Raw genomic sequence first — 25156 nt, 5'->3', positions numbered from 1 at the left:
TCCACCCTCCCCCCATTCAAAAAAAAATTACTGGGGGTGGGGGGTGGGATGGGTGGACTGTTTCCTTAATTTAGGTTTTGTAAATGCTTCATGACACTGAAACTATGAAATTAAAGCATGTGTGGGGTGAAGGTTTGAAAGAGCGACAAGCTGGAGATGGGTTTTGCATATTCCTGTGGGCTGACTGTATATGGTGGCTCTGGAAAGTTTTGAATCCCTTTTCACTTTGTTGGAAAAGCAAGGGCACACGCTTCAAAAAGTGTAGCCTCAGCCACCTGCCCCGAGCCCAGCCCCTTCTGGGAGGATGAGGGCCGGGTACACGGACTATTAAGAACTCTGTGCCAGAGTGCAAAGAGACAGAAGGGCCAGGGCACACCTCTGAGACAGAAGGCAGCTCCCGGATGGAGAGAGTGGCTTCTGGTAGAAGGCCTTTGCCTAAGATGGATGGGGAAAGGAGCGCTTGCGTGGCACCGAGAAGGGCCAGAAGAAAAGGTGGAGGGGACAAGTGTAAGATTTAGCATTTGTGCCTCAGACTTCAGTTCCCAAAGAAAACACACAGAGTCCTCAGAGGGGCTCGCCTTGGCCTCTTCTGTGAACGCCACTGGATGGCAGAGCAAAAATTCAAACGTCTTGGAACCAAGGGCTGGGCCTTCAGATGTGGATAGCGCTCGGTCTGTCTGCCTACAACCCTGGGGAGCAATGTCCTCCTCAAACATCTTCGCTGGGCTTTTATTCTAAAAAAGCCAGACACTCGTCCTGTTGCTGTTTCTTTCTTTTCTTGTTTGATCACAACTGAACTACAGTTTCCTGCTGCTTTCTGGACAATGAAACATGAACAAAAATTTAACTTAGTGTATTTAATACTTAACTCCTGTTTGTGATCACCCTAGACTGCCTCCCTAATGGTTTAAAGCCTTTAAAAACATTTTTTTTTCCTGCAAATCTGTTCAGCGTTGCCTAATTTTAGCTTCATCACACTTAATACGACAAAATACCTTCAAAAATACAGCATACCTGTAATGTCCATTGCCAATGGTTTTTCAGTAGACCTATACTCCTACAGCATAGGAATATGCTATACCATTGAGAGAAAAAAATTACTGTATTTAAATACTTACAAAAAATAAAGGAAACAGGAAAGTTTTAAACTTAAATCCAGTTCCCAAAGAGGGTAGGGGAAAGAAAGAAAAGCAATTCTATGAACGCTGCCTTTATAATGAACAATCAGAAATTTCACTAGGCTAATTTGACAGAAATTTTTCCTCATTTAAACAACATTACAAAAGTCCTGCATTATAAAATAGGGTAGAATAAATCAGTGTAATCAATAAAACTATACAGCAATACAAATTACATATCTTCTGAGTGGGCAGCTTATTCTCTTTCTTTGCAGTCATGACTACAACATGCTCACTAAAAACAACTAAAACTGCCCAAACTATTGCTTAGTTTTTTTTTTGTTTAAAAAAGGGTGCAATTTTATTGTATATACAACCAATTTACTGGTAATACCTTGGCTTATTGCAAGGTTCTGACAAAATGTTTGTCTAGGCTTTTTTCCCTTCACTGTGAAGCACTGAAAGCTGCTATTTTTTCTTTCTTTTTTTTTTTTCTTTTTTTTTTCTTTTTAGTGCACATATGTCATCATAAAGTAATGCCCAGCTAAGTGCTATAGGGGAAGGCAAAGTATGCTGGCTGGCTATAGGAAGTGACACCGTACACTGACAATCACACCATACGACAGCGCCAAACGACTATTCAACCACTTATCAGACACATATGAACATCCAAAATGTTTTATTTTATTTTTTTTTCCTTAAATAGAGATAACCAGTAAACAATTTTCAGAACTTGGAAGTTTAAAAACGTGCATATAAAAATGGGCATTATATACTTTTTATTGAATGTGGATTGACTGCAGTCTGCTAAGAAAAATGGGGTGTGGGAGCTGAAGAAAAAGGAAGTTGTCTTTTCTTAAGGCTTGCTTGTGAAAGGAACAGTTGTAAAAACAAAATTGCTTGAAGCAGGGTCAGCTTAGTGCTTCACAGTTTGACTGCTTCTCCAAGAGGAGCCCTTCCTGCGCACGTGCTCTCAAAAATCACAAAAAAGTACAAAGACAAACACCTAAAACACACTGTGCCAAGTGCAGCACCGACTTTGGTCAAATTAAAAAAAAAAGAAAAATTAATAATTGCTAAGCTTTTCTACATGATATAAGCAGGTATTGCATATTTTCATATATCTGGGGAGGGAAAAAGTAAAAATAAAGGAAGACTCCAAATAAATTGTAAAATGCAGCAACATCCAAAATACTGATATTCTAAGCATCTACAGATCTCAGAATAGCACTGCCACTGACCATACAGGACAATAAAGACTACTCCTATCTGCGGAACAGCTAACTTTCTAGTGAGTTCTAGATGTTGAAACTGACGATGGCTGACAGAAAAGTCACATTTACAAAAAGTGTCTCCAAATGCTTGATGAGGGAAAATCCCCTTTCAATACAGGAGCATGTGCAACAATTCCACAAATAATCGCTATCCAGGGCAAGGCACATTGATATGGAATTTTTGTTTTCGTGCAAATTAAGGAAAAAAAACAAAACAAAACAACATTGTTTCAGGGGGGAAAGATGAAGGGCAAAGTGTCTTCCCCAGAATTTCAGTTACTTGATTGTATAGGACAGTAGTAGAGCCCTTCTGAAGGGCTGAGAAACATCGTTTAAAGGCAAGTGCCTAGAGGAGGGATTACAATATTGTGTCTTAATGCACTCTACTTTATCCTACATTAACTATATAAAAATTAGTTACTACCACTAGAACATGCAGAGACTTTCTCTGATCAGCGGGGCTTGCCAACCAGAACGTATATATATGTATAGTATAGGAAACCTTCTTGAAGTTGCATGGGAAGCAAAGGGGTGCTTCGCTGTCTGGTAGAAAAATCACTTGCACTTTTTTTTGTTTGTTTTTGCTTTTTCATTTTTTGTTTTTGTTTTTGTTTTTTTTTTTACATAAGATACAGGACATTTTGGGGTGCAAATTTTTTTTTTTGTTGATTTTGTTTTTCCCTAACAAGTACGCTTGATCTGAATGGGCGTCAGTGTTTGAGTCAGCATTGGCTTCACAATTATTAATAATATTATTATTTTTTTCCCCTAAGCCCAGTTCAGGGACACAAAGGTCTTTAAAACTTCTGGACAATCTCTGGTACAGTGAGGTGTCTGCTAACTGATGAGTCCTATGTTGCTGGATGCCTGTGAAAATGTTCAGAACTGGCATAATTCAGTATAGTGACTTCTAGCTTATAAAATTAACAGATACCATGATTTCACTTTAGTTATGTGCTTTGATAACAGAAAATAATTAATTAGCATTTAATGTAGTTAACATGTTGTGGTAAAAGCACCATTAGATTTGTTTTTTTGTTTTTTTTTTTAATTTTCCTTCAGTTTTTAAAGGGATACAAGTTTAACAATAAAAAACATAAAAAGCAAAAATAGCTCCCCTTTTTCTTGCAAGGCTGTTTTTTACCCCAATAATTTAGAGTCCTGGGGTGGAAGGACTTGGAAAAACAAAAATAGAATTTTCAACAATCTCTATCTTACAAAGATATTTAGCTATCCAATGAAATTGCACTTTACTCAATTCAAAATTCGATTGTTTTGATTGATTCCTGTCAGTTTCTGTCAAAACAGACCATCTTCCCCATTTCCATGTGAATTTTTGTGTCATTGTTGAAATTGTTGAAAAAATGTTTTTTTTTCTAATGTAAGTGCAGCATTTCAAAACTTTTAAAAAACTGAATAGTAGTAGTAGTAGTAGTAGTAGTAGTAGTAGTAGTAGTAGTAGTAGTAGTAGTTGTTTGCCGTTTTCAGAATTGTTCTGCAACGTGAGAGGATTCATTGTCCTTGTGGGCCATGTTAGTACTGAACTGCTGACTGCTGAACCAAACTGAACTAAAAGAAAAGATACAAAAGGAACATAACTGCATTTTCTTCTTCCATTATGTTACAGAAAAAACATTGCCCTTTGACTGTCCTGTAAGTTATATATTGCAGATCTCAGCTACTACAAAAAGTTTAGTTGTCCCTGTGTCTCCCGAATGCTCTGGGAGGACCACACCTGCGTGGGTAACTTCATGAAATACTGTGAAACAGCCAGGCTCTGTAAGGAAAGTATGTTACAACAGGAAGTCAGTGAGCAAGCTTAGTCCTCCCCTGGCCATGTCAGCTGCTGCTCACGCTACCACGGAAAACACTTCAAATGTTACAAAGCCCAACCATTTCCAGCACCATATGAGAAATTACAACAGTCCCTAAAGTATTTTTTTTTTTCTTAAAAAAAATCCCAAAAGGTTATGGCCTTTGCTATTTGACCATAATGCTCGCTGTTTCCATGTACAAGTTGATTTGAATTGGGTTTCCTCCCCTTCCACTGACAGTGAAGTTGTAACCGCGCTGGGTTGAGGTTGCGTCCGTGTTACAGAGTTGAGAAGGGGTCAGGTGGTCTGTCTGATGGATGGTGGGACGCTGCAACTTTTATCCCAGGTACCAGGACTAGAAGATAAAAAGAAAAGCATATTTAGAAGTTTGATTGGTAAACTGGTACATTATAGAGGTTTGCCTTTCCAACCAAGAAATCCAGGAAGGATGGTTTCACTGGGATAGTAAAGGAACGACAAATCACAGTAAATCTTGAGACACTGAAATCCTTCTGATTCCTTTGAAATTAAAATTGTCTTCACTAGGGCTTGCTAACATTCTGAGCATGTCTTACCAAGAAGAGGTATTTCTGTCCACTTGAAACACAAATTCAGTTTGCAGTCTGAGAGAGAGTTCTTACAGAAAGATAAGGCATTTAACCCTCCTGGTTAGAATTTAATCCTCAGCACCCAACCTGGTGCCTGAATTAGAGCAAAGAGCTGAATGGATGAAGAGTGGGTAAAGGGAGGGGCTTGCTGAGTGGATGAATAACTATTCTGATGATCTTCATGGCGTCTCTGAAATGAGGTGAAGGTGATTGGAGACATCATGGTGACACCGCTTTAGCAGGCAGACAACTAACAGTCACACCTTAAGCAGTGGAGTCAACAAAGGAAAAATGCTGCGCCAGGTAAAACGGGTGCCTTGGGGCAGCTCAGAGCATTCCTCTTGCTCTTCATGTCTGGATATATGTGTTAGGTAGAGTCTCTGATGGTCCATGCAGGTCAACATTTCTAAGAATTTTCTTTTCGAAATTTGAGAGGAAGGGAAGTGGGTGGAAGCGAGAGAGTAACAGAGAAACTCCCACGTACTTGCTCACTTTCCAGATTCCTACAGTGACTGGGGGTGCCAGTGTTAATGCTAGGAGCTAAGAATTCAATCCTGGACTCCCACACTGGGGCAAGAGCCCAACTACTTGAACCAGTACCTATTGCACGCCAAGATCCATTAGAGGAAATTACAGAAAGGAGCTAGAGCTGCGTATGGAACACAGGCACTCTGATGTGGAAATGGGCATCCTAAACAACGATTAATCACCAAGTCAAATGCCTGCCTTTAAAGCAAATGTTTTTATAAGCTGACATACAATAGGGGCCGGCATTGTGGTGTAGCAAGTAAAGCTGCTGCTGGCAGTGCTGGCGTTCCAAATGGGCAGTGGTTCAAAGTCATAGTCAAGTCCCAGTTGCTTCATTTCTGATTCAGCTCCATGGGAATGCCCCTGGTGGTTCAAGTACTTGGGATCTGTGCGCCCATGCAGGAGATCCAGAAGAAGCTCCTGGCTCCTGGCTTTGGACCTGCCCTACCTGGCTATTGTGGCCATTTGTGGTGTAAGCCAGCAGATGGAAGATTCTCTCTATTTTTCACGACAACTCTGCCTTTCATATAAATAGAGATATCTTAGTTTAATACATACACTAAGTAAAGAGAGAGTATTAAGATTTTATCCTGTTAAGCATCATGATGACCAAGAGGGAAGTGAGGCCAATGCACAGTCCTCATTCACGGTTCAATCGACTCAGCATTTATTCTGAGCATTTTGGGTGTCTGTAGAGTCCAATTACCAGTTGGTTTTTCTTTCATAAATGTATAGGTGCTTTGAGCAACAGCTTGGTTCCTAGATCATTTTATCTGCTGGTATTGTTTTCCTCCTTGTCTACCGTAGGTGGCCAATTATGAGCAAATATCAATCTTGGTTTGCAAGTGAGATTAAAAACGTGTATGGCTTTTAACAACTTTTGTCTACTGACACTCTGACAAATTCACTACATTCTGCCTTAGACACATAAAGATTGTCACCTGCTTGCAAAAGTTAATGCTAGGAATTCTTGGAGTTGACATACTCAGGCAAGGCTCCACTGGGGCAGATTCATCTAGGTGAAGGCTCATCCTTGCTCACGAGAGTGTGCTGGGTAATGGAAGGACTCCTCAGATCCTGGGGATAAATGGCTAAACGATAGCTATGTGGAGGTCGGTGTAAGATTTCCTGGTCACACAAGCTACCTTTGATTTCCAGAGGAGCTTAAAAACCCTAGCTTAAACTGAAAAACTACTCTTCCTGTATACTTTTCGGTGTTATTCTTTGCTCACATGCTTTGAGGAAGACAATAAAGCCTCTTGTGCCCTGAAAGGAAAACATCTTGGCAAATACACGCGGCCTACATCTAGCCAGGCAAAAGAAAGAAGTAGTAACGGAAGCAGGAAAGCTGAAGTCAGCAGGTGTTCTGCGTGAGGCTCTTCAGACAGGTGACCCTGAGCCATGGTATAGCCGTGTTCTCCCACAAAACCGATCACCCTCTGGGTGTGGATGGGGAGGCTGGTGGATTCTGTTTTTGCACTGAGATAGTTGTGAAATTCCAAAGTTGTTCCATGTGACAGCGCTGTGCGTCCTGCAGCAGAGGCTTGGGACGTAGTGAGTCAGCAGGGGGAGCAGTTTTCCATAGCAATTTCTGGACGAGACCTCAGGGCACTACAAAAATCTGCAGTGCCTCTGCACTTCTCTTAAAAAGCAAAGCAGGGGAAAAAAAAAGTTTCTTCACACATCTTACTATTCAGTATGTGCTTTGCCGACAAGGTTACCCCAGAGCAGCTCTGTAATCCTTCACTGAAATAGGCTTTATTGATTGCTCTGGTCTATTGTTCTCTTTTCAAGTCCCCCAAGTTCAAGTTCATCCTGGTGTTACATCATGTCTGGTTGCTCTTAGCAACCAGACAGACCCAGACGTGACTATCATTAGCAAGAAACCCTCTGCTCTCCTCCCACCAACCTTCCAGTGGTTCTGACGTAGCAGACCCACTGCAAACACATTGAAGTATTTATTCTGCCTAATTTATGACCTACACAGCAAGTGAGACCCCCACTCCAAAAACCAACACTGTTGTATATTTAATTAATCTGTCTTTCTCTGGCACTTGGGAAAGTTAGACAAAGGACTAATTATTGTGTTTCACTCTCCACACTTTTCCTTTGGGGGGGGCGTGTATATTTGCATGGGAAAGAAAACGACGAGGCCCAGCATCAGCACCCCCTCTCCCCTTTTTCTTTTTGCCCTATTGACATTTCATGAAATACTTTAGCTGCTTAAGGGAATTAGGAAAAAAAATGCGATGTGAATGTTACTCCTTCTGAGTTGGTATTCAGTAACACAAATCAACTCATGACATGTTTAAATTTAAATGCTAACCACACACTCTCGGAGTTACTTTAAAGGTTAGTTTTTAATCAATAGAAGTTGCTGACTCCGGGTTTTTGAGCTGTGCACTGCAACTCTTAGGCTTTTGTCTAACGCGAAAGCTTTCGAACTTTTTTTTCCTTGAGATGATTTTAGCAATGATTTGTAGACACAGACATCTATTGTGCTGGGACCAGCAACACGTCAATAGAGGAGCTAAGATGCCCTGTGGTGGGGTGTCATTATGACTCCTGAAGGCAGGGGTTGGGGGTCTTTAATAACCCATGAAAAAACCTTAATTAACCCTTTCAGGCCCAGACCAGAGACTATTCTTCAACTTTTTTACTCCTGTAATTTGACCATTAGTCCTTATTTCAACATCACACTAATCTTCATGACAATTAACCCAGCTATTTGACCAAGGGTTCCCAATATGGGAAGTCAGTTAGGGGAAACCACATGGGGATTTTGGGGGCAGGGGGTAGGGATGTGATATCCTTGATTAGATCATTTATTTGCAGAGAAGGCAGATAAATAGTTCCAATAATAATTTTAAAAATTCAGTCATTTCTTTGAATTTTCTCACCACCAGTTTGTAGCTGGAGGTGCATATCCTCTTGTCACATGGTGTGACAACTGCATGGTGTAAGCCACACGAGTCTCTCTCAAGTTTCATGAACTGCTCAGAACATCCGCTGTACAAGGTGACATTGGGAAAGACCCATTTTCCTTGTGATGATTTTTTTTAGAATTATTATTATTCAAGTAGTATCAACGTCAAACATTAATTAAAGAATGATTGTGTATTTTCTTCTCTAGCCATACAGAAAAAAACACAACAGTTTTTAGAAATGGTGAGAATGCTAGGGCTGAACAGCACAATGATTTGTTTATGGATACTCAACAAATCATCCTCAGACACTCACTGACATAAGGTAGTTTTCACATGGTTTATCCGGCCCCTTCAGTCTTACTGTGTTCTGAAGGACCATAAAGAAATTCCTTTCTCCCATCTGCAATGAGTTGTAATATTCCAATACAATAGCTATCCTACTGGCTGCTGTTTTCTGGATACATTTACATTAAGGAAGTAAACACAGTGCTTTGATCTATTTTTTCCCCCTTGGGAATATTCTGCTATGGTTGTTGTGGAGATCCATAAATCCAACACTCCCACAAAGACTCTGGTTGCGTAACATTAGTCAGTGGTGCTCAGATTAGTCAGATGTGATGGGGAGAGGAGCAAGGAGAACAGAAGAGATAACTGCCCTCTTTCAGTTTTCAAGGTGAAACATCAAAAGAAATCTGCAGTCCAAGACAAGAGCTCAGCTTTCCTTTCCTCCAGTCAAATGAAGAAGTAATCGCATCAGGTTGGAAAGTGCTGACTAAGGATTTAATAAAGTGCCTGCAGATGTGGCGTCTCTAAGGTATTCAACTCATGTAATGCAAAACAGCTCCACACTGAATGTGCTTATAAAATTTCAGTTAACCATTGCAGTGCACCTCTTTTTTCTCCCCACAGTTCTCTAAGGAATTTTATCACCTTCTCACCCCTTAATTTACAGCTCCAAGAAAAAGTTGAGATTCTGGAACACTCAGAGTAGTCTGGTTTCCTGAATCATAAACAATAACTATCCAAATGCATCCTAAAAGAAGAATCCTGAAATGGCAGCAGGTACCTCTGTGATGTCAACATAGTTTCTCATGCCTCATGGAGTAGAGTAATTAGAAAAGAGATTGCTTTCCAAAATTTGCCTTTGAGACTATCGAAGTCCGGGTTGGTACAGCCACCAGACTCAACTCCTGGGTTACCCACCAACATTCTAGTGTGCAGCACAACTTCTTAAAACACCTTGGGTGTTTTCTTTTCAGCAAGGAAAATGCAGCAAGGATGCATGCTTTAAAACCCAAAGAAATATGTTTGAGGTCCTTATATTTCACTGTAACCAGAAAAGGGAGAGGGTGTTGAGGGTGGAACAGACTATGACGCAACAGAATCTGTTTTTCAAGTTAAAAAGTTAAACAAAAGGCCTCAAGGGCAAAGTTTAGCACTGCGGAAGGAGGTTGTTAATGTGGAATCCAGAACTGGGTGTGACACTTGGCTTTCTTCTCCAGGCAAGGTGGGTTATTTAAGGACATTCACACACAGAGACCGGAAACTTGAAAGCACAGGGGGCCCCTACACTGCCTCCAACAGGTCTGACTTCCCACACTGCCAAGCGGCCGTGCAGAAGACAGTGAGTGCTTTGCCTTCCCTTCAACGTCTGCTGGGTCACACCAATCCAGTTTGTCATCTTTGGCTTCTGTCTCCTGTCTGGATGCACTCAAGGACACAATTTAGCCCAAGTGAGTTATCTTTGGCCGATCAACTCAAATCCCAGTAAGATCCGTTCCCTCTTTCAATGTGATGGAAATGGACAGGGCCTCGTAGTGGACTCCTAGTTTCTCACATTTGTATTAACCATATGGGGATAGCTGGCCATTTATTCAGTACATATAAAGGACCTACTATGTGCTTTGAGCTATGGACTTGAGCCTCTGAAGATATAATGAATAAAACAAGTGTCTGCCTTGAGGAGCTTTACTACATAGCAGGAAGCAAGACCTGGATTTCAGAGTGCAACACCCTTGGTGATCAGATATCCTACTTTTTACAAAGTAAGACGGTTATGATTTGTGTCAGCCAGTGAGTTGAGTAACCGTGTCTGAAGGGCCTGGGACCGAGTCCCACTTTGAGTGAGGTGTCCTCTGCACCTCCCAAGGTTGTCCTGAGGGTGATTGTGCATTAGAATGCAGAATGAAGGTGGTTTACACTGGTTTCCCCTCCAGTGACATGCTGTACATAGGTGTTAGTTATTGGTGCTTCCAGCCCCAGGCTTTGATCTCTGCACTCATGTTACTTGTCTGATTTTATTTTGTTAATTAAAAAGGCCTATTTTCAATAAGTCTACACCAAGACTTTTACTGTACAGGAAACTGTTAAGGCATTAATGAGCAGTGTTTGGCCCCGCTGATCTTTGGGGCCAAACACCATGGTTGTGCTATAGTTGACTTCTTCCAGTTCCCTAAGGGCCAAACACTTTGTCCTTGCTGGGCCTTGCCACACAGGCTGTGTCTCTCCTCGGCTAACATATACTAGCCCTTGGGGGGTCTATGGCTAACTATACTTCCTTCTGAGGGGCCTTTCTCGTGTGTGGCATCCCTAATGTCTTACCCAAGGGCTGGCAGAATAGGTGCTTAATAAAAGCTGTCGGAAGGAAGGCAGGCAGCAGGGAAGGAGGAGAGAAGAAAGGAATGCAGGAGGGAGAGTGAAGGGAGGGCATACAAGTTGTATCCAGGTCCCCAAAGTCTGTGCCAGCTACACTGAGGGCAAAACAGGCATCTGCATGGAGGATTCCTTGCAGTGCTCTGCTACACCCATGTTCAGGACACATGTCTGAGTGTCCCAGTGACAAGTACACTCCCGGAGACACAAGTTTCCACGAGCTGCCCCAGGCAGTTCCGCCTGAGGAGCTGTGGCAATGGGACCAGCTGCAACCAACTGCATCAGTAGCATGTGCGATGGTTTTGTAACATGGCCTGCTGCCTACTTACTACAAGCACAGAGGAGTTGTCCAAACCACCACTCCCTGGAGAAAGACTGTGCTGCTCCCAGCCAAGACCTCTGATTTGGTTTAAACCTCAAGACGGGAAAACACTAATCTTTTTACCCAATAAGCCATTCAGAACCTTCAAACCTTGAAAGTTCACACACAGTCCAATTATTCTGACTGTTGTCCCAAAGTCTGAATCCTTTAACGACAGTCCAGCTTGCCCAAGTGGCTCTCTTACCCACCAAGTGAATTTTTCTTTTGGTCTCTTTTTGTATTTTCATCTACTAATCTTTCACCTCTTGGAACGAATGGCTTCTGGGTGAAAGATTGCACTCCGGCCCAGTAAGATTTGCCTTGAAGTCTGACTGGGGGCTGTGTGGGTGGTAGAAAGAGCCAAGTGTCATGATCATCTTAGGCAAGATAGTGCCTGAATCTCAGTGTCCAACTCCATGAAATGGAGATAACAATTTTAATAAATCTGTGGGGATTAAATGAGGTGATGTCAGGATTGGGGACAAGTGTCAAAACCTAGCAGGTTGAACCTGGTTCATGTTCTTGAATTATGAAATGCTCCTGAAGCCCAGTCCACTTAAGACCTGGAGAACAAGTCTCCTAGGAAGGCAAACCGCTCACCAAGGCGGCCTTCTCTTACTGAATAATATAATTTCATAGTGAAAAGTAGCAGCTCTGTCTGTTCCATTTCCCCAGTTGCAAGAGAAAGTTCTTGAAAAAATAAAAATCTGTCTTTAATTGTGGTATTAAAATCGGAGCAGTGAAAGCAACAGCACAAAGGGAATTGGCTCAAGTTTATGAAAGGCATTTGGGCCCTTGCCTTGCCAGGGCTATGCTGCCCGCCTTGGAGGCTGGGGCTGGTGGGGGAAGAAGCGGGTGGGGGCGGGAGAGTCGTCAGGCAACCAAGTGGGACAGAAACAATCCTATTTTGGTTTTTGTTAGCGAATGGCATACTACATAGATCAGAGACTTCTTATAAAATACAAACCCCCACTGTACACAAAGCACAGGAAAATGTGAGGAAAAAAGGAAAAACTAAAAGCAGCTTAGGGTGTGTTAACGCTGCTATTCTGTCAGCTTAAAGAGTATTTTATGCTTGATCAACAGCTCTTTTTTATTGTGCTTTTCTTTCATTCATTCAGGACATCAAAGGCGGGCCCCACCAGCGTACCTGCCCTTCTGCAGCCGCTTAGGAGGGGCTTCTAATGAAGCCCGACTCTGGGAGCCGGAGACCCCCGTGGACATGGCAGTTCAAAGGGAATATTTCAACAGTGATTACATTTTGTAAATCTTTTTATGAAAGAGACAGCTTATTTCCTGCTTTTTTTTTTCCATGAAAAATAGATTCTATCCATTAAAGTGAGCCCAGGCCACGGAAGCTGCTTGAGAACTGAGGTGCAGCCTGGAGATTAAGGGACAACCACCCAATGGAGTCGTGGTGCCTACGGCGCCTCCTATCTCCTGGGCTGTGGTGGCACTGCCGGGTCTTCTGGGTGGATCCCAGACAGTGCCCTGGAAGGCTGGGCTCAGAGAACGCAGCGATTATCAGGGGGAGATGGCCTATGGGACTTGTGTTCATTATCTAGTCTTTTTTTTTTTTTTTTTTTTTTGATTTGGGGATTCCACAAAGCCTGAAAATTATTAGGTATGATCAGGCCACCTCTCCCATCGCATAAGAGCAAGATGAAAGATTTTAATCACAGATTCATTCAGCGCCGTACTTCCATGTCCCGGAGTGGGGCAAACCCTCCTCCATATAACAAGTTATCCATGAAAGAGCTGGCTCTGGCCCGGAGACACAACACTGCCTCTATTAGCAGTGGCTCATGTTGGCCCCACAGGCGAAAATACAGAGGCAGTCTCACCCTTTGTAATTGCCGATTTTCATATTAAAATAATCTTTTTCCCTTGCTTTTTTTTTTCATTTTTGAAGGGGGAAGAATTGAACAGAGTGGGGATGGGCGGGGGAGGTAGAGAATATGCTTTCCTGGGGAGCTATGAAATGAAAAAATCTATGTTTCCTACACATTGGATTCCAGTTTTAATTAAATGCCTGTTGTCTAACAAGTGCAGACACTCACACTTGGGGTTGGCCCAATGGTGGCCCAGGCAGGGAACTTTCTTGTTTAAAGAGAGGCATGGGAGTGGAGGTCGTGCTCAGCAGAGCGTGGCCACATTATAATAACCGTTCCCCTGTGAGCTTCCTCACCCCTGGGCTTCCCAAACATGACTCGTGTTCACAGCATCTATTACCCAGATTTTGCTGTTTGGATTGTACAGGTAGAGAAAAGTCCGGCAAACAGGAAAATTACTTTAGAGTAAAAAGCCCAGCTATTTCAGAATTTCTCTCAGAGACATTCTGCAACAGGAGGCCAGAAGGTCGGGCTCTTTGCCGAAAAGTGATTCCCAAGCTAGCCTTTGCAGCCAAGCAGCCAATTAGGCACTGGGTGGCACCTGCCACCCTTGACCTTTCCACCCCAGCAGGCACCTCCTGCACGACTCTGGGCACTGGTCTTGGCTTCTTAGCCCTTTCATCCCCCTCTTCCTAGGGCCCCTGTCTTTTCTCCCTTCCTCCCAGCCTCATTTCCTGCCTCCTCCCAACCCACAGTCTTCCATTCACAGGATTAAGAAGGACAAGACAACGGCCCTGCGCTGCAAACCACAGCCACCTGGCTGAGCAGCTGGAGCCAAAGGCTCCTACAGGAGCCAAAGAAAGGAGGCGCATAGGCAAACTTAGGGCAGCGTGGGGAGGGGCAGAATGGCATCCTGGTCCGCAGACTCATGAGAGAGTACAGTAAGGTGTGACAGCACAGACAGAGGAAAGTATGTTATGGCAGTCCTGTACTGGTCAGGGACCCTGGTCCAAGCCTCAGTCCATCCCTGACTGTTTTTTGGGGACTCAGTTACCTTGAGACCTCTGCAATGAAACAACCAAGATCCCGTTCCAATATTTCTTTTCCTTCTAGGAACACCTGCTTTTACATCTGATTGGTTCCAGAAATCCTCCTTTCCTTGTTTATGGTACAGATGTGCTATCAGCAAGAGTGAAACTGTTTATATCACTCACGAAAGTTAAGTGTGAACTTGACTGTGAAAAAAGTCAGATCACAGAGTTAGAGTTCTATATCCTAAACTTTAGGAGGTCCCCCTTTTCTGCAAGCCAGGTCTCAGACTACCAGTTATGCTAGCTTTTGGGGAGGGGGTAGTGAGAACCACAAAACTGAAAGGCACAAAATGACTTTGAAATACTGGCCTAAAATGAAAGCAGCATCATTATGGGAGGCACTGATGTGATCTGCATAGGGGACCTGGGGTCTGGCAGGGATGTCAGGTTTATCTGAGCCAATGACCCTGGATGAAGACAGAATGACTTGCCTCAAGCACAGCCAAGCTCCATGCGACATCCACAAAGCCCAAACCAAGAATCAAGGAATGATGCTTTCTTCTGCCTTCTGAGAATATGGTGGGATTTAAGATTTTATGGCCACAAAACTTGTCTTTGTGGAGACGTGACTTGCAAAATAAGCCACATGGAAGAGCTTGAAGTTTCAAATGACGATATATATTTTTAAATGCTGAAACAGCAAATGCTTTTTATATTCAGATTTATTTCGTTCTAAATTTGTAGATTAAATTTACAACTAAGCAATACTCATTCCTACAAACAATTAGGGGAACAGGAAGCTTCTGCTGGGAATGGGCTGAGGACTTGTGTAAAGCGAGACACTGCAGCACTGTGAGGCTCCCTGCAGGGACTTACCAATGTATGCACATGTGTGGAACATATGTGACAGGCAGAGCCACTGATTTCTATGACTGGAATCTACATGTCTTCCAGATAGGTAATAGCATTCTAACACGGAAACTCATTTGTTTTTCAACTTTTCAGTAATGACTTTGGAGTTGGAGGGGATTTCACAAGCGAAGACTCTCTAATACATATTCAAAAATGTGTTTTATGCAATGAAACACCCAGACAAACATCATTCTCATTTCATTTTTGGTCAACTCTACCTCAGGTAGTGCTCTACCAGTGCCAAGATTTTGAATGGACTCAGAAGACACACATGTGTCATGGTACAGTGATTGCAACGGTCATGTATCTCTGGCATCCCTTTACTGGATTTTATTCAAATCAAGCACAGGTTGCATGTCTGTTACAAGTTCATTGGTTCTGGAAAATTCTTCTCTCTTGTTAAGTCAAAAAACAGTTAGAGGAGTACCATTGGGTCTCTCCCCCCATGCCTGGTGGTATGTTCAAATGATAGATCTTCACGTTCACTCTGAGTCTGTCCTCTCGAGTCTTGCAGACACACGAACTTGTGCTATTCTAGAAGACAGTTCAATCACAAAATACTTTAAGATATTTCTTTCTTTTAAAGAAGTGAATTGACTGGGCTAAAATATGACTTCCTGTTCTGCTGCAGCCTTTCTGTATTGTTCTCTAGGAACACATTTACGAGTTCAAGTTCAGGCTTAAATGAAATAAAACGCTCCTCAGGAGTTTATAACTGAGACTCATTTACATGCGCTCCCTCTGAACTCTGCCGGCCTCAGCACGCTAGTTTCCAGGGCTTGGAGAAGGAATGTTTTACGGTTGGAATCCACACTGCTTTCTCAGGCATTTTCCACTCGCAAGCTCGGCAGCACCAAGCTTCACTTAGTATTAAAAGTCTCCTCAGATCTACTGTAGAAGCAAGGAAAGACAGAAAGAAAGGCAGAGCAGGGGCCAAGAGAACTAATAACCTTCTTCATTTCCCCTACAGGGCATTTGAATCAACAAGCAAAAATGGAAAGATGAGTAATGGGATCTAGATGTACCAAGATATTCTATAAACCCGTGACTTGAAATTTCTGTATAATCAACTGCAGCTTTTTTGAGGAAATGGTCAGTGAGCATTTATTCCCTGCAAATATAAAAATTTGGGTTTGCTTTAACCATTTTTTTTTTCACCTAGAAAATATAATTAGAGAAGTGTTATGCCGAGAAATGTCCCCAACCCAACAGGCTCCATGTTGTTTACCAAAAAAAAAAAAAAAAAGGCACCTCAGAGGTTTTTAAGTCAAGAAGACCTTGCTTGGGATGTGGGCTTGTGGCACAGTGGGTAAAATCGTTGCTTGATGATGCCCAAACCCCATACTGAAGTGTCTGGATCCATTTCTGGTCATTTCCTGCTAATGTATACCTTGGAAAGTCAGGAAATGATGACCTACGTTGTGTGGAAGGCCAGGATGAAACTCGTGGCTCCTGCCTTCAGCCTTGCTCAGCCCTGGTTGTTGTGGCCATTCGGAGAATGAACCAGCAGACAAAAGATCTCTCTCTTCTTTCTCTCCTTTTCTCTGTGATTCTGCTTTCAAATAAATAAATAAACTGAAAAAAAAAATCCAACCCTCAAAAAAAAAATCTCGGCTCTTTTTGGTTTAGAATTAGGAAGAGCTGGAGGAGGAATTCTGAGATGCCTGTAGGGATCCAATCTGGGAAGAACTGATATTCTGACTCACTCTTGAAGGGGCCAGAAATTCAGAGAAAGTACATCTGGTCTTCACTGGGCAGAAATGGAAAGGGTTTTGGAAAGAGAGAACCGGGGACTCTGCCCGTCAGCTTCTCTCTGAATCTGAGTTTATTTAGCAAGAAAGTAGGTATAGGAGTAATAACTCAGTGGCACTAACAGTAGTCACAACCTCAGGGCAAGGCTAGAGACTTGACTTGACAGTATCTCTTCATTTTGAAGTAGCTCTCACCTGATGGACAATCAGAATATGAACAGAAGTAAAATTCATTTAGATGATGTTTCATAGAAATGGATGGCAAAACAGCTTCTTCGGGGGCCGCAGTTAATGTAAGGTAATAAGGTGGAATTAAGTATCTCAGCCCTTGGCCAGGACCATTCAATCAATCAAAAATCAGAAAGATGATAATCTACACATCATGTAAGTCTCCTCACGATCAGCTAAACCCTGGGACTGGAACAATGGCTCAATGGCTAAATCCCCATTTTGCAAGCACAGGATTCCATACAGGCAATGGTTTGTGTCCTGGCTGCTCTACTTCCCATCCAACATCCTGCTTGTGGCCTGAGAAAGCTTAGTGGAGGATAGGCCAAAGCCTTGGGACCCTGTGCCCACATGGGAGACTTGGAAGAAGCTCCTGATCTTGGCTTTGGATTAGCTCAGCTCTGGCCATTGCGACCATTTGGGGAGTAAACTAGTGCATTGAAGATCTTTCTGTCTCTCCTTCTCTCTGTAGACCTGTCTTTCCAATAAAAATAAGTAAAAAAAATTTTTTTTTAAAGATTTATTCATTTTATTACAGCCAGATATACACAGAGGAGGAGAGACAGAGAGGAAGATCTTCCATCCGATGTTTCACTCCCCAAGTGAGTCGCAACGGCTGGTGCGTGCCGATCCGAAGCCGGGAGCCAGGAACCTCTTCCGGGTCTCCCACACGGGTGCAGTGTCCCAATGCATTGGGCTGTCCTTTACTGCTTTCCCAGGCCACAAGCAGGGAGCTGGATGGGAAGTGGAGCTGCCGGGATTAGAACCGGCGCCCATATGGGATCCGGGGCGATCAAGGCGAGGACTTTAGCCGCTAGGCCACTGCGCCGGGCCCCCAAAAAATTTTTTTTAAAGATAAGTCAAGCCCCAATGGAAAATGGTCATATGTCCTTTCTTTTGTCTGGTTTTGTTAATTTGTTTTTCATATGGATCCTATTATACTAAATAACTTGATAACTGATTTAACAGTTTCATTTAAAAACTTTTATGTGTGTTGAGCTGCGATAGGTAGATTCAGATGTAACATTAATTTATGCTGAATTTTCTGGTGAAAGAATAGTCTTATCCTTACAATTCTTTAACTTTTTAAATTTTATTGATTTGAAAGGCAGAATGACAGACAGAGGGAGAGAGAGATGAATCTTCCCTCTGCTAGTTCACTTCCCAACAGCCAGACGGGCCAAGAAGAAGCTAGGAGCTTGGCCTTCTACGTGGGTCTCCCATGTGATTGGCAGGGCCCTAGCTGAATGGGAAATGAAGGACCTGGGTCTTGTCTTAATACATTTCATTAAGAAAGACTACATTTGGAAGCATGATGGAGCTGTCATAAAGGCCGAGCAATGTGGGCACACCATTTCTGGGAAGTCCAGCAGGTGTGTGGAGCTGTCTTCTATCTAGTGCTTCCTGGCAATGGCTGAGATCCTTCATGGTCTGGTGAAACTTAACTCTACTCAGTGAGGGTCCTACTCAGTGCAAGCTTCCAGGAAGTGGGGTAGGTGCAAGGTTGGGATTCAGCAGACCCCAGGCAGAGCAGCATTCGTGGATTTCAGAAGGAGTTTCTTAGCAGCTGTTGGTTTAGAAGTCTCTGTGATGTAAGGCCCAGGGGAGGAGCCAGGCTAAGAGTTTCTTGGAAGATGGCGGGGAGGGAAGGGAGGGAGAACTGGGCAGATGAGGTTGTGTGTTGAGAACCGGGTGCAGCTTCAGGCTTTGACAGGCGAGCAACCTTTGGGAAGTAGCCAGCTAAGAACATGGTAATGATGTAATGAACAGCACATGGCAGGGAGAACAAGCGGCAGACAGGAGTATCAGTATAAGACAGGAAACTACATCTCTCACTGCTTCATTATCACAGTATTTCATAATATTTGTCTAGAAAGACACAAAGCCTATCAGGTTAAATGAATCCTAATGATCAATTCCAGTTTTATTCTAATTAAACAATTTCAGTTTAATTAATGTGACCGCAGAAATTAGTCAAAATTACAAATGGAAATGAACTTTAAATCAAAGGTCCTCCCTACTGCCTGCCTCATGTGGAAACACTGTGCTTGCCAGTGGAGGTGGACAGGAATTTCAACCTTGCACTGTGAAGGGCACAACTTATAAAAGTGGGCATCAAAAGGCTACCCAGCAGCACAGAAGGAAGCAGAGTGTAAAACACACACACACACACACACACACACACACACTGCATGAGTCTGTGAGGGTAACTTCTGCAAGGGGAACTTTCAAATACATGCTTTTATTCCTCAGGGTTCCAATGTACCTGGGTCAGTTTAACATACGTTGGGTTTCATATTTAAAAAAAAAACTCAAAAAAGAAAACTTTTGTAAAACAGAAGCCATACCCATACCCCGATTTCCTAAGCCACATTTCAAATCATAGGCTCCACTGGTTTCTTCTCTCTAGGACGTCAGAAACTTGCATCTTGTTCCCGTTCTGCCTCTGACAAGCTGCGTGACCTTGCATGGCATTTTATATCCCTGGGTTCCTGCCCTTTTATTTGGAGGTGCTTCTTGTTTGAAATTCTCTTTATTCCAAAGTGCACTTAAAGTTGAATCTGAAAAATGAGTAGGTCTAGAGTAGACAATCTTAAGAAAATGGACAGCTTTAGTGTTCTGTATTTCTCTAATGTTGAGAAATAACTGGTATCTTAAGAAACGGACTTGAAAATTGTACAAGGTCCGTGTGTCTGACTTATAAATACCTTTAAAAGCCAGCCACATTTGGTCTTGCAGTTAGGATGGCTGCGTCCCTTGTGATAGTGTTTGGATTCTAACCCTGACCCTGATTCTAGCTTTGGTGAGGCAGCAGGTGATGGCTCAAGTAGTTGATAGGGTTCCTGCCAGCCATATGGAATAGAGACACTGGCTCCTGGCTTTGGGCTGGCCCAATCCTGGTCATTTTGGGCATCTGGAGAGTGAACTGGTAGAGGTGCTGGCTCTGTCTGCCTCTCTCAAGTAACAATAACAATAATAGCAGCTTTCCTTCCTCCTTCTTAAATATCCAAAGTAGATTGAAATCTGGACTTTTGAAAATCTGAGGAAGAAAAAGACCGATAACAATGTAAATTTTTTTCCCTAAAATGGAATGAAACAGTGAGAAAAGACGTGAAGGAAAAAAAAATCATAATAATGAGCAATATTTTTTGCTGTTTAGAAAAATGAATATAGGTGAATTATGTTCAAGAGCAGGTCTGTAGTATCACCAACTCTAGATATTAGAAGAATGTTCTATGTTCACTTTTTCCCTTAAGATAGCTGCAGCTCCTTTTCCCCAAAGCAGCCCTTCACCCATATCCCTCCATCTTGACTGGTTCTTGATGGTGCAGAATTATTTGATAGCAATCATTTCACTATTACTGTTTAGGGACGTTATAAGAGAACAGCAAAGTAATTTGACAATATCGTTGATTACGTACTAATCATCATTAAATTTAGTAATGGTAGTGGGATTCCGCTTATCTTAGTTAATGATCATAGACAATTCATTTCTTGACTGCTGGTGGTTCAAATGGGTTTTTGAAATATTAACTTCTGCCCCATGGGACTGACACTTAGCCCATCACATTTAATTCTTGACCTTCACCGAACAGCATGATCCTAGTCCCTTGATTTTATAATCTTAACTAGGAAATATTAAAATATGGACTGACTCCAGTTGGCAGGAATTTTTATGTTCTTTTTCGCTAAAAAAGCTATAAATTCAATGATTGACCTTTTATTTCCAGGTCACAAATGACACCCACTCAGTTTTGTCCATTCACTCAGGATTTATGCTGGGCTCTACAGGTATAAGCCATGAAAGTTGAACTTTAATGAAATGTCTTTAGAAGATGTGCACTTAACCGAAAATTTCTCACAAAAATTAGCAGGTGGCCTTTGGAACACAGCTATTAGATCCTCAGGTTCACTGCTGGCCTCAACTAAATCTATTTCTCAATTGTAGTATGTTTCTTCTCATGTCATTTTTTTTCTAAGGGTACAAATTATGCTTGTGTTTGGAATGATAGAAATAGCTTAGTTTCTATTTTGGGTTTTTAAATAAAATATTTCTGAAATGTCCTTATCTTCACTATTATTCATCTATCTCTAGTTAAAAAATGTTCCTTGGCTTTTTTTTTTAACAAAATCAATGGTATTGATGGGAGGCATTTTGGGTTGTCAATCAGGGAAATGTGATTTGATGGGACCCCAAGCAGATAAGGAACAGAATACAAAACTGGCTCAGTCCACACCATCAGACTGAGATCAGTCTTTCCCATAATATTCTTCCCATCCTGTAGCACCCTGTCACAATTAATAGTGCAGAAGGGACTGATTAACGTAGGGGCAAATATATAGAGCCACAAGGCACGCCGAACATGGGAGGGGAGATGGAAAGGAACAAAGTGTCATTTTTATTTTCCATGTGGATCTGTTCTCGCTTTCCATTCTTCTCTTGCAGCAATTACTGTACCAGCCATCCTGACGGAGTCAATACATTGATCTGGGTCTCCACACAGCAGCAAAACAGACTAACCTGATTGCCATTATCTGCCACAGAGCGCAGCATGGGTGAGGGGTGGGAGTACAGTCACATAACAGAGATCCGAGCACAGCGGGGAGGAAGCCAGTCCAGCCATGCCAGCATTACTTGAGCTGGGTAATTAATGCTCCATGTGCAGCTTCTGGGCCAGGTAGCTACATATGTGGAGTATGGTGTGTGTAGGGAAGGCAGAGAGAAAAAGCAGCCTTCAACTTGGCTAAAGGATGCAGCCTAAGTAATACCGTATGCACCACTTATTTGAGTCCCTACGGTATTGCAGTCACTCACGCCAATCTGCAATTCAATGCGGATCACTACCCCATTAGGACTAATCATGTCAGCTGTGCATCTGACAAAAAAAAAAAATCCAGAACCTGTGTTCCTAGGTTCCAAACTTGTTTTTGTGTGGGGATTTCTACCCCCCTTTCTTCCCTCAACCAGAATAAAGTTTAATTGTTTTTTAATATGAAATTATACATAGAGTCTCTCGGTTTGCATTCCTCAGCGTGTTTTTCCTTATAACCAGAAACTGCTGTTGTGAGCTGAGCTTTAACTCGCTCCCTGGGAGTATGCTAAGTATGTTCTTAATAAATAAATACCATTCCACTGGCTAATGAGAGAATTAATGGCACAACTTATGGAAGATGGCTGTGGGAGGATGGGGCGAGAGGAGACTCAGCTGGGGTGGGGGGAGATGATCGGATTACCTCCTAGCATCTCTCGTTGTATCCTAGAGACAAGCTGCCTCTCCTCCAGTGCTTTCAGGGGCTCAGCTCCAGAGGGGTGCATGGCAGCAGCATCTGCTGCTTTCGGGGGCTTGGGCAGGGGGCAGGGGCCTTCATGTCTCACCAGATTGCATTCTGATACAATTCTAAGTGAAAAGCAGGGATTAATTTACAGTTCTATAAATGTCTCAGCTGAGGGTCAGAAGGGCTAAAGACTATTCCAGGGTTGCCTACTAAGACAAATATAACTTGGATCTATCTGGCTCTCAAGCCTATGTATTCTCCTCTCTATCACTTGGCTCTGGAGAAGTGGGGACTTGAGGACTAAAGGGCTCAAAGCTTCTACTGCCCATGAAATCCTACAACCTACTGAGTATTCACCTGAGCAAAGTTAAGGGTTCTTAACCTCTGGAGAGCCCACTGTGCCCTTCACTTGCTTGCTATGTCCTACAGAATGAAGCCCAGATGCCATCCTACTGGACATGGGTATTTGTTCAGGAGCAAACCCAGCTCCATCTTCCCAGCCTCATCACTCCACATTTTCTGCCATTCATTTGTTGTCCCCCTCACCTGGAATGGAATGTTACCCCCAAAACCCCAAGCATGACTGTCTGCTTCCAACTTGGCTCATGTGCCATCTTCACCAGCATGTCCCCACTGATGCTGCGCCTCTCCCAGAGTAATGCCCTGCCTCCCCTGTCCTAGTAAGAATGGATCCCCTTGTGCTGTTCTACTCATTCCACCTCACTATCAGGCAGCAGAGCACATGCACCTGCAGCCTTGCTTCTGGTTCATCTAGCGTAAGAACAATGCCAGGTGGTCTGCCGACTCTGCTTCTCTCGCCTCCCTTAGCTCAATCACACAACTTCTGGATTAGCCTGCTGCTTCTCCCACTCTAGCAAGAGGTGCAAACCCTCCCCATGGTCAGTTTTCTTACTGGAGTTTTCCACTCTAGTATCTTTTCCTCTGCCTGAAGCACTTCATCTTTCCCCCATGCTAAGGGTCACAGGCTCTTACTGGTTGTGGACTGGCTCCCATTTCCCTCTGTCTTCTCAGCTAACAGGAAGTATATGATAATTCCCAGCCTTGCAGGGCAGTGTGGGGTATTTTCCACACCACCGAGACATCAGCAGCGCTGTCAGAGCCGGAGATGGCCCTGTGCTGAAAACCTCTGTGCCTGAGACACCACTTGTTCCCCAGACACATTCAGGCTCTTGGGAGGGAGGGCACAAGGGCAAGGAACACAAGGCTAGGACAGCCTGTCCTGACCCAGTGTCCCAGCTCCAACTCAAGGGAGCTGGCTTATCACAAACTCCCGGGATTCATTAGTTAATGTGTAAGGCACTTGCAAAGTGAAAAGCCAATTAGAAGTGTTAAGTTCTTTCATCTCTGCTGTAAAGCAAGCAATGAGCTGCCTTAGGAAAAATTTTTAGGCAGATATCTTGGGGAGAGCCTAGTAGTGTGAAAGGAGCTTAGTGAACAGACTCCCTGAAACATGAGATCCCAACAAGGGAGGCCACTGATGTCAGATTGTGTCTCCGTGGGCAGGAAGGCAACCAGGTGAGCTGGAGGAAAGCAGATAGGGAGAGTCACTGAGAAGGCCCGATTTTTGATGAGTCACTTCAGACAACAATGGGCTGTGGCCTGGAAACTGTGTGTCAGTGGAACCTTCAAGGTCTCGGGTGCAGTGGAAACCGGTATCCACAAAGAGTGCTGCTGCCTGAGTCCTCTCCTCCCACCAGCAGTCGCTCCTATAGCACACAAAGGTCTGGGAAGGCAAGTTCCTGGGGCACAGGCTCTGGAAAGTGTGAGGATCTCACCAGTGAAACCTTGTCTCCTTTGGGTTCATGACACAGGGCAGCTCAGCTCATCTTCCTGTTCTCTGAACTCTGTTGACTCAAGCTCAGCACATCCAGGCTCCTTTCTTTTGCAAAGGAAGCATCTGGTTCCAAGTCATAAAAGAGAAACCCAGAACCTATTGCCGCTGGTTTGATAAGCACCTGGGAGGGCACACAGAGGGCACCCGTTTCACTGACCTCCCCTGCAGTGACAAAGTCACATCCCCTCTAAGAGTCTACTTTCACCCTGTACAGGGGACCCATTCCCAGGGGAGTTGATCTGCCCAGAGCTTCAATACTTGTGCCTAAATCTCTGACCTCCAGCTGAAGGCTGAAAAGCAGTGATTCCCAGAGCATGCATGTCTCCTGGACAAGAGGCAGTGTGTGCAGGACAGCCCTGTGAGAAGACAAGCATGAAGAGAAGTCAAGGGCATCTGTGGGAGGGGAAAAGCACATGACATCCGGCAGGGAATGGGTCAAAGGACAATGTATGGCAGATAACCATTGTTTTCTTTCTGCTTTTTATGTTTTTCCTGACAGTATTTTTTTCATGCTAATACAATAATCCGAAAAGAACATATTCAATGTAGTTCATAGATGCATTCCTAACAATATTCCCTTCATCCCTCCTGTACTTTTCCTCCCTCCCACTCTCCCATCTCCTTTATCTCTTCCATCTTTAAGATTCACTTTATTTATTTTGAAATTCAGAGTTACAGAAAGAGAGAGAGATCTTCCATCAACTGGTTCACTCCCTAGAAGGCCACAATGACCAGGGCTGGCTCAGGCCTAAGCCAGGAGGCAGGAGTTTCACCCACGAGGGTGGGAGGAACTGGCCTGAGGATTTGGCCATTAGCATGGAGCTTGTTCAGAAACAGGGCAGCCAGGATTCCAACTGGTACATGTGAAGGATGCTTGAGTTGCACGGAGAGCTTTACCTATTACACTACAGTGCCAACCTCTCGGTTTTTTTGAGCTTTTGAGATAATATATTTTAATTAGCATTACAGTCAAGTATTGAATGCTTTA

General features: G+C 43.2%; 1 protein-coding gene across 6 annotated transcripts in view; it reads right to left on the bottom strand.

Moving 5' to 3' along the window:
• Nucleotides 1-3838: 3838 nt before the first annotated feature.
• Nucleotides 3839-25156, bottom strand: part of NFIA (nuclear factor I A) — a 368818-nt gene continuing 347500 nt past the window's right edge. For all 6 annotated transcript variants that reach the window (XM_004588721.3, XM_004588720.3, XM_058657302.1 and 3 more), the window contains one exon: nucleotides 3839-4561. In XM_004588721.3, coding sequence (XP_004588778.1) covers nucleotides 4544-4561 — 18 coding nt within the window. In that variant the 3' untranslated portion in view covers nucleotides 3839-4543. The remainder of the gene's footprint in view (nucleotides 4562-25156) is intronic.

This window comes from Ochotona princeps, chromosome 2 (assembly GCF_030435755.1).
Source record: "Ochotona princeps isolate mOchPri1 chromosome 2, mOchPri1.hap1, whole genome shotgun sequence".
In the NCBI taxonomy this organism is placed as follows: Eukaryota; Metazoa; Chordata; class Mammalia; order Lagomorpha; family Ochotonidae; genus Ochotona; species Ochotona princeps.
The sequence above is the reverse complement of the archived record's forward strand: the minus strand, read 5'-3'. Positions and strand labels throughout refer to the sequence as shown.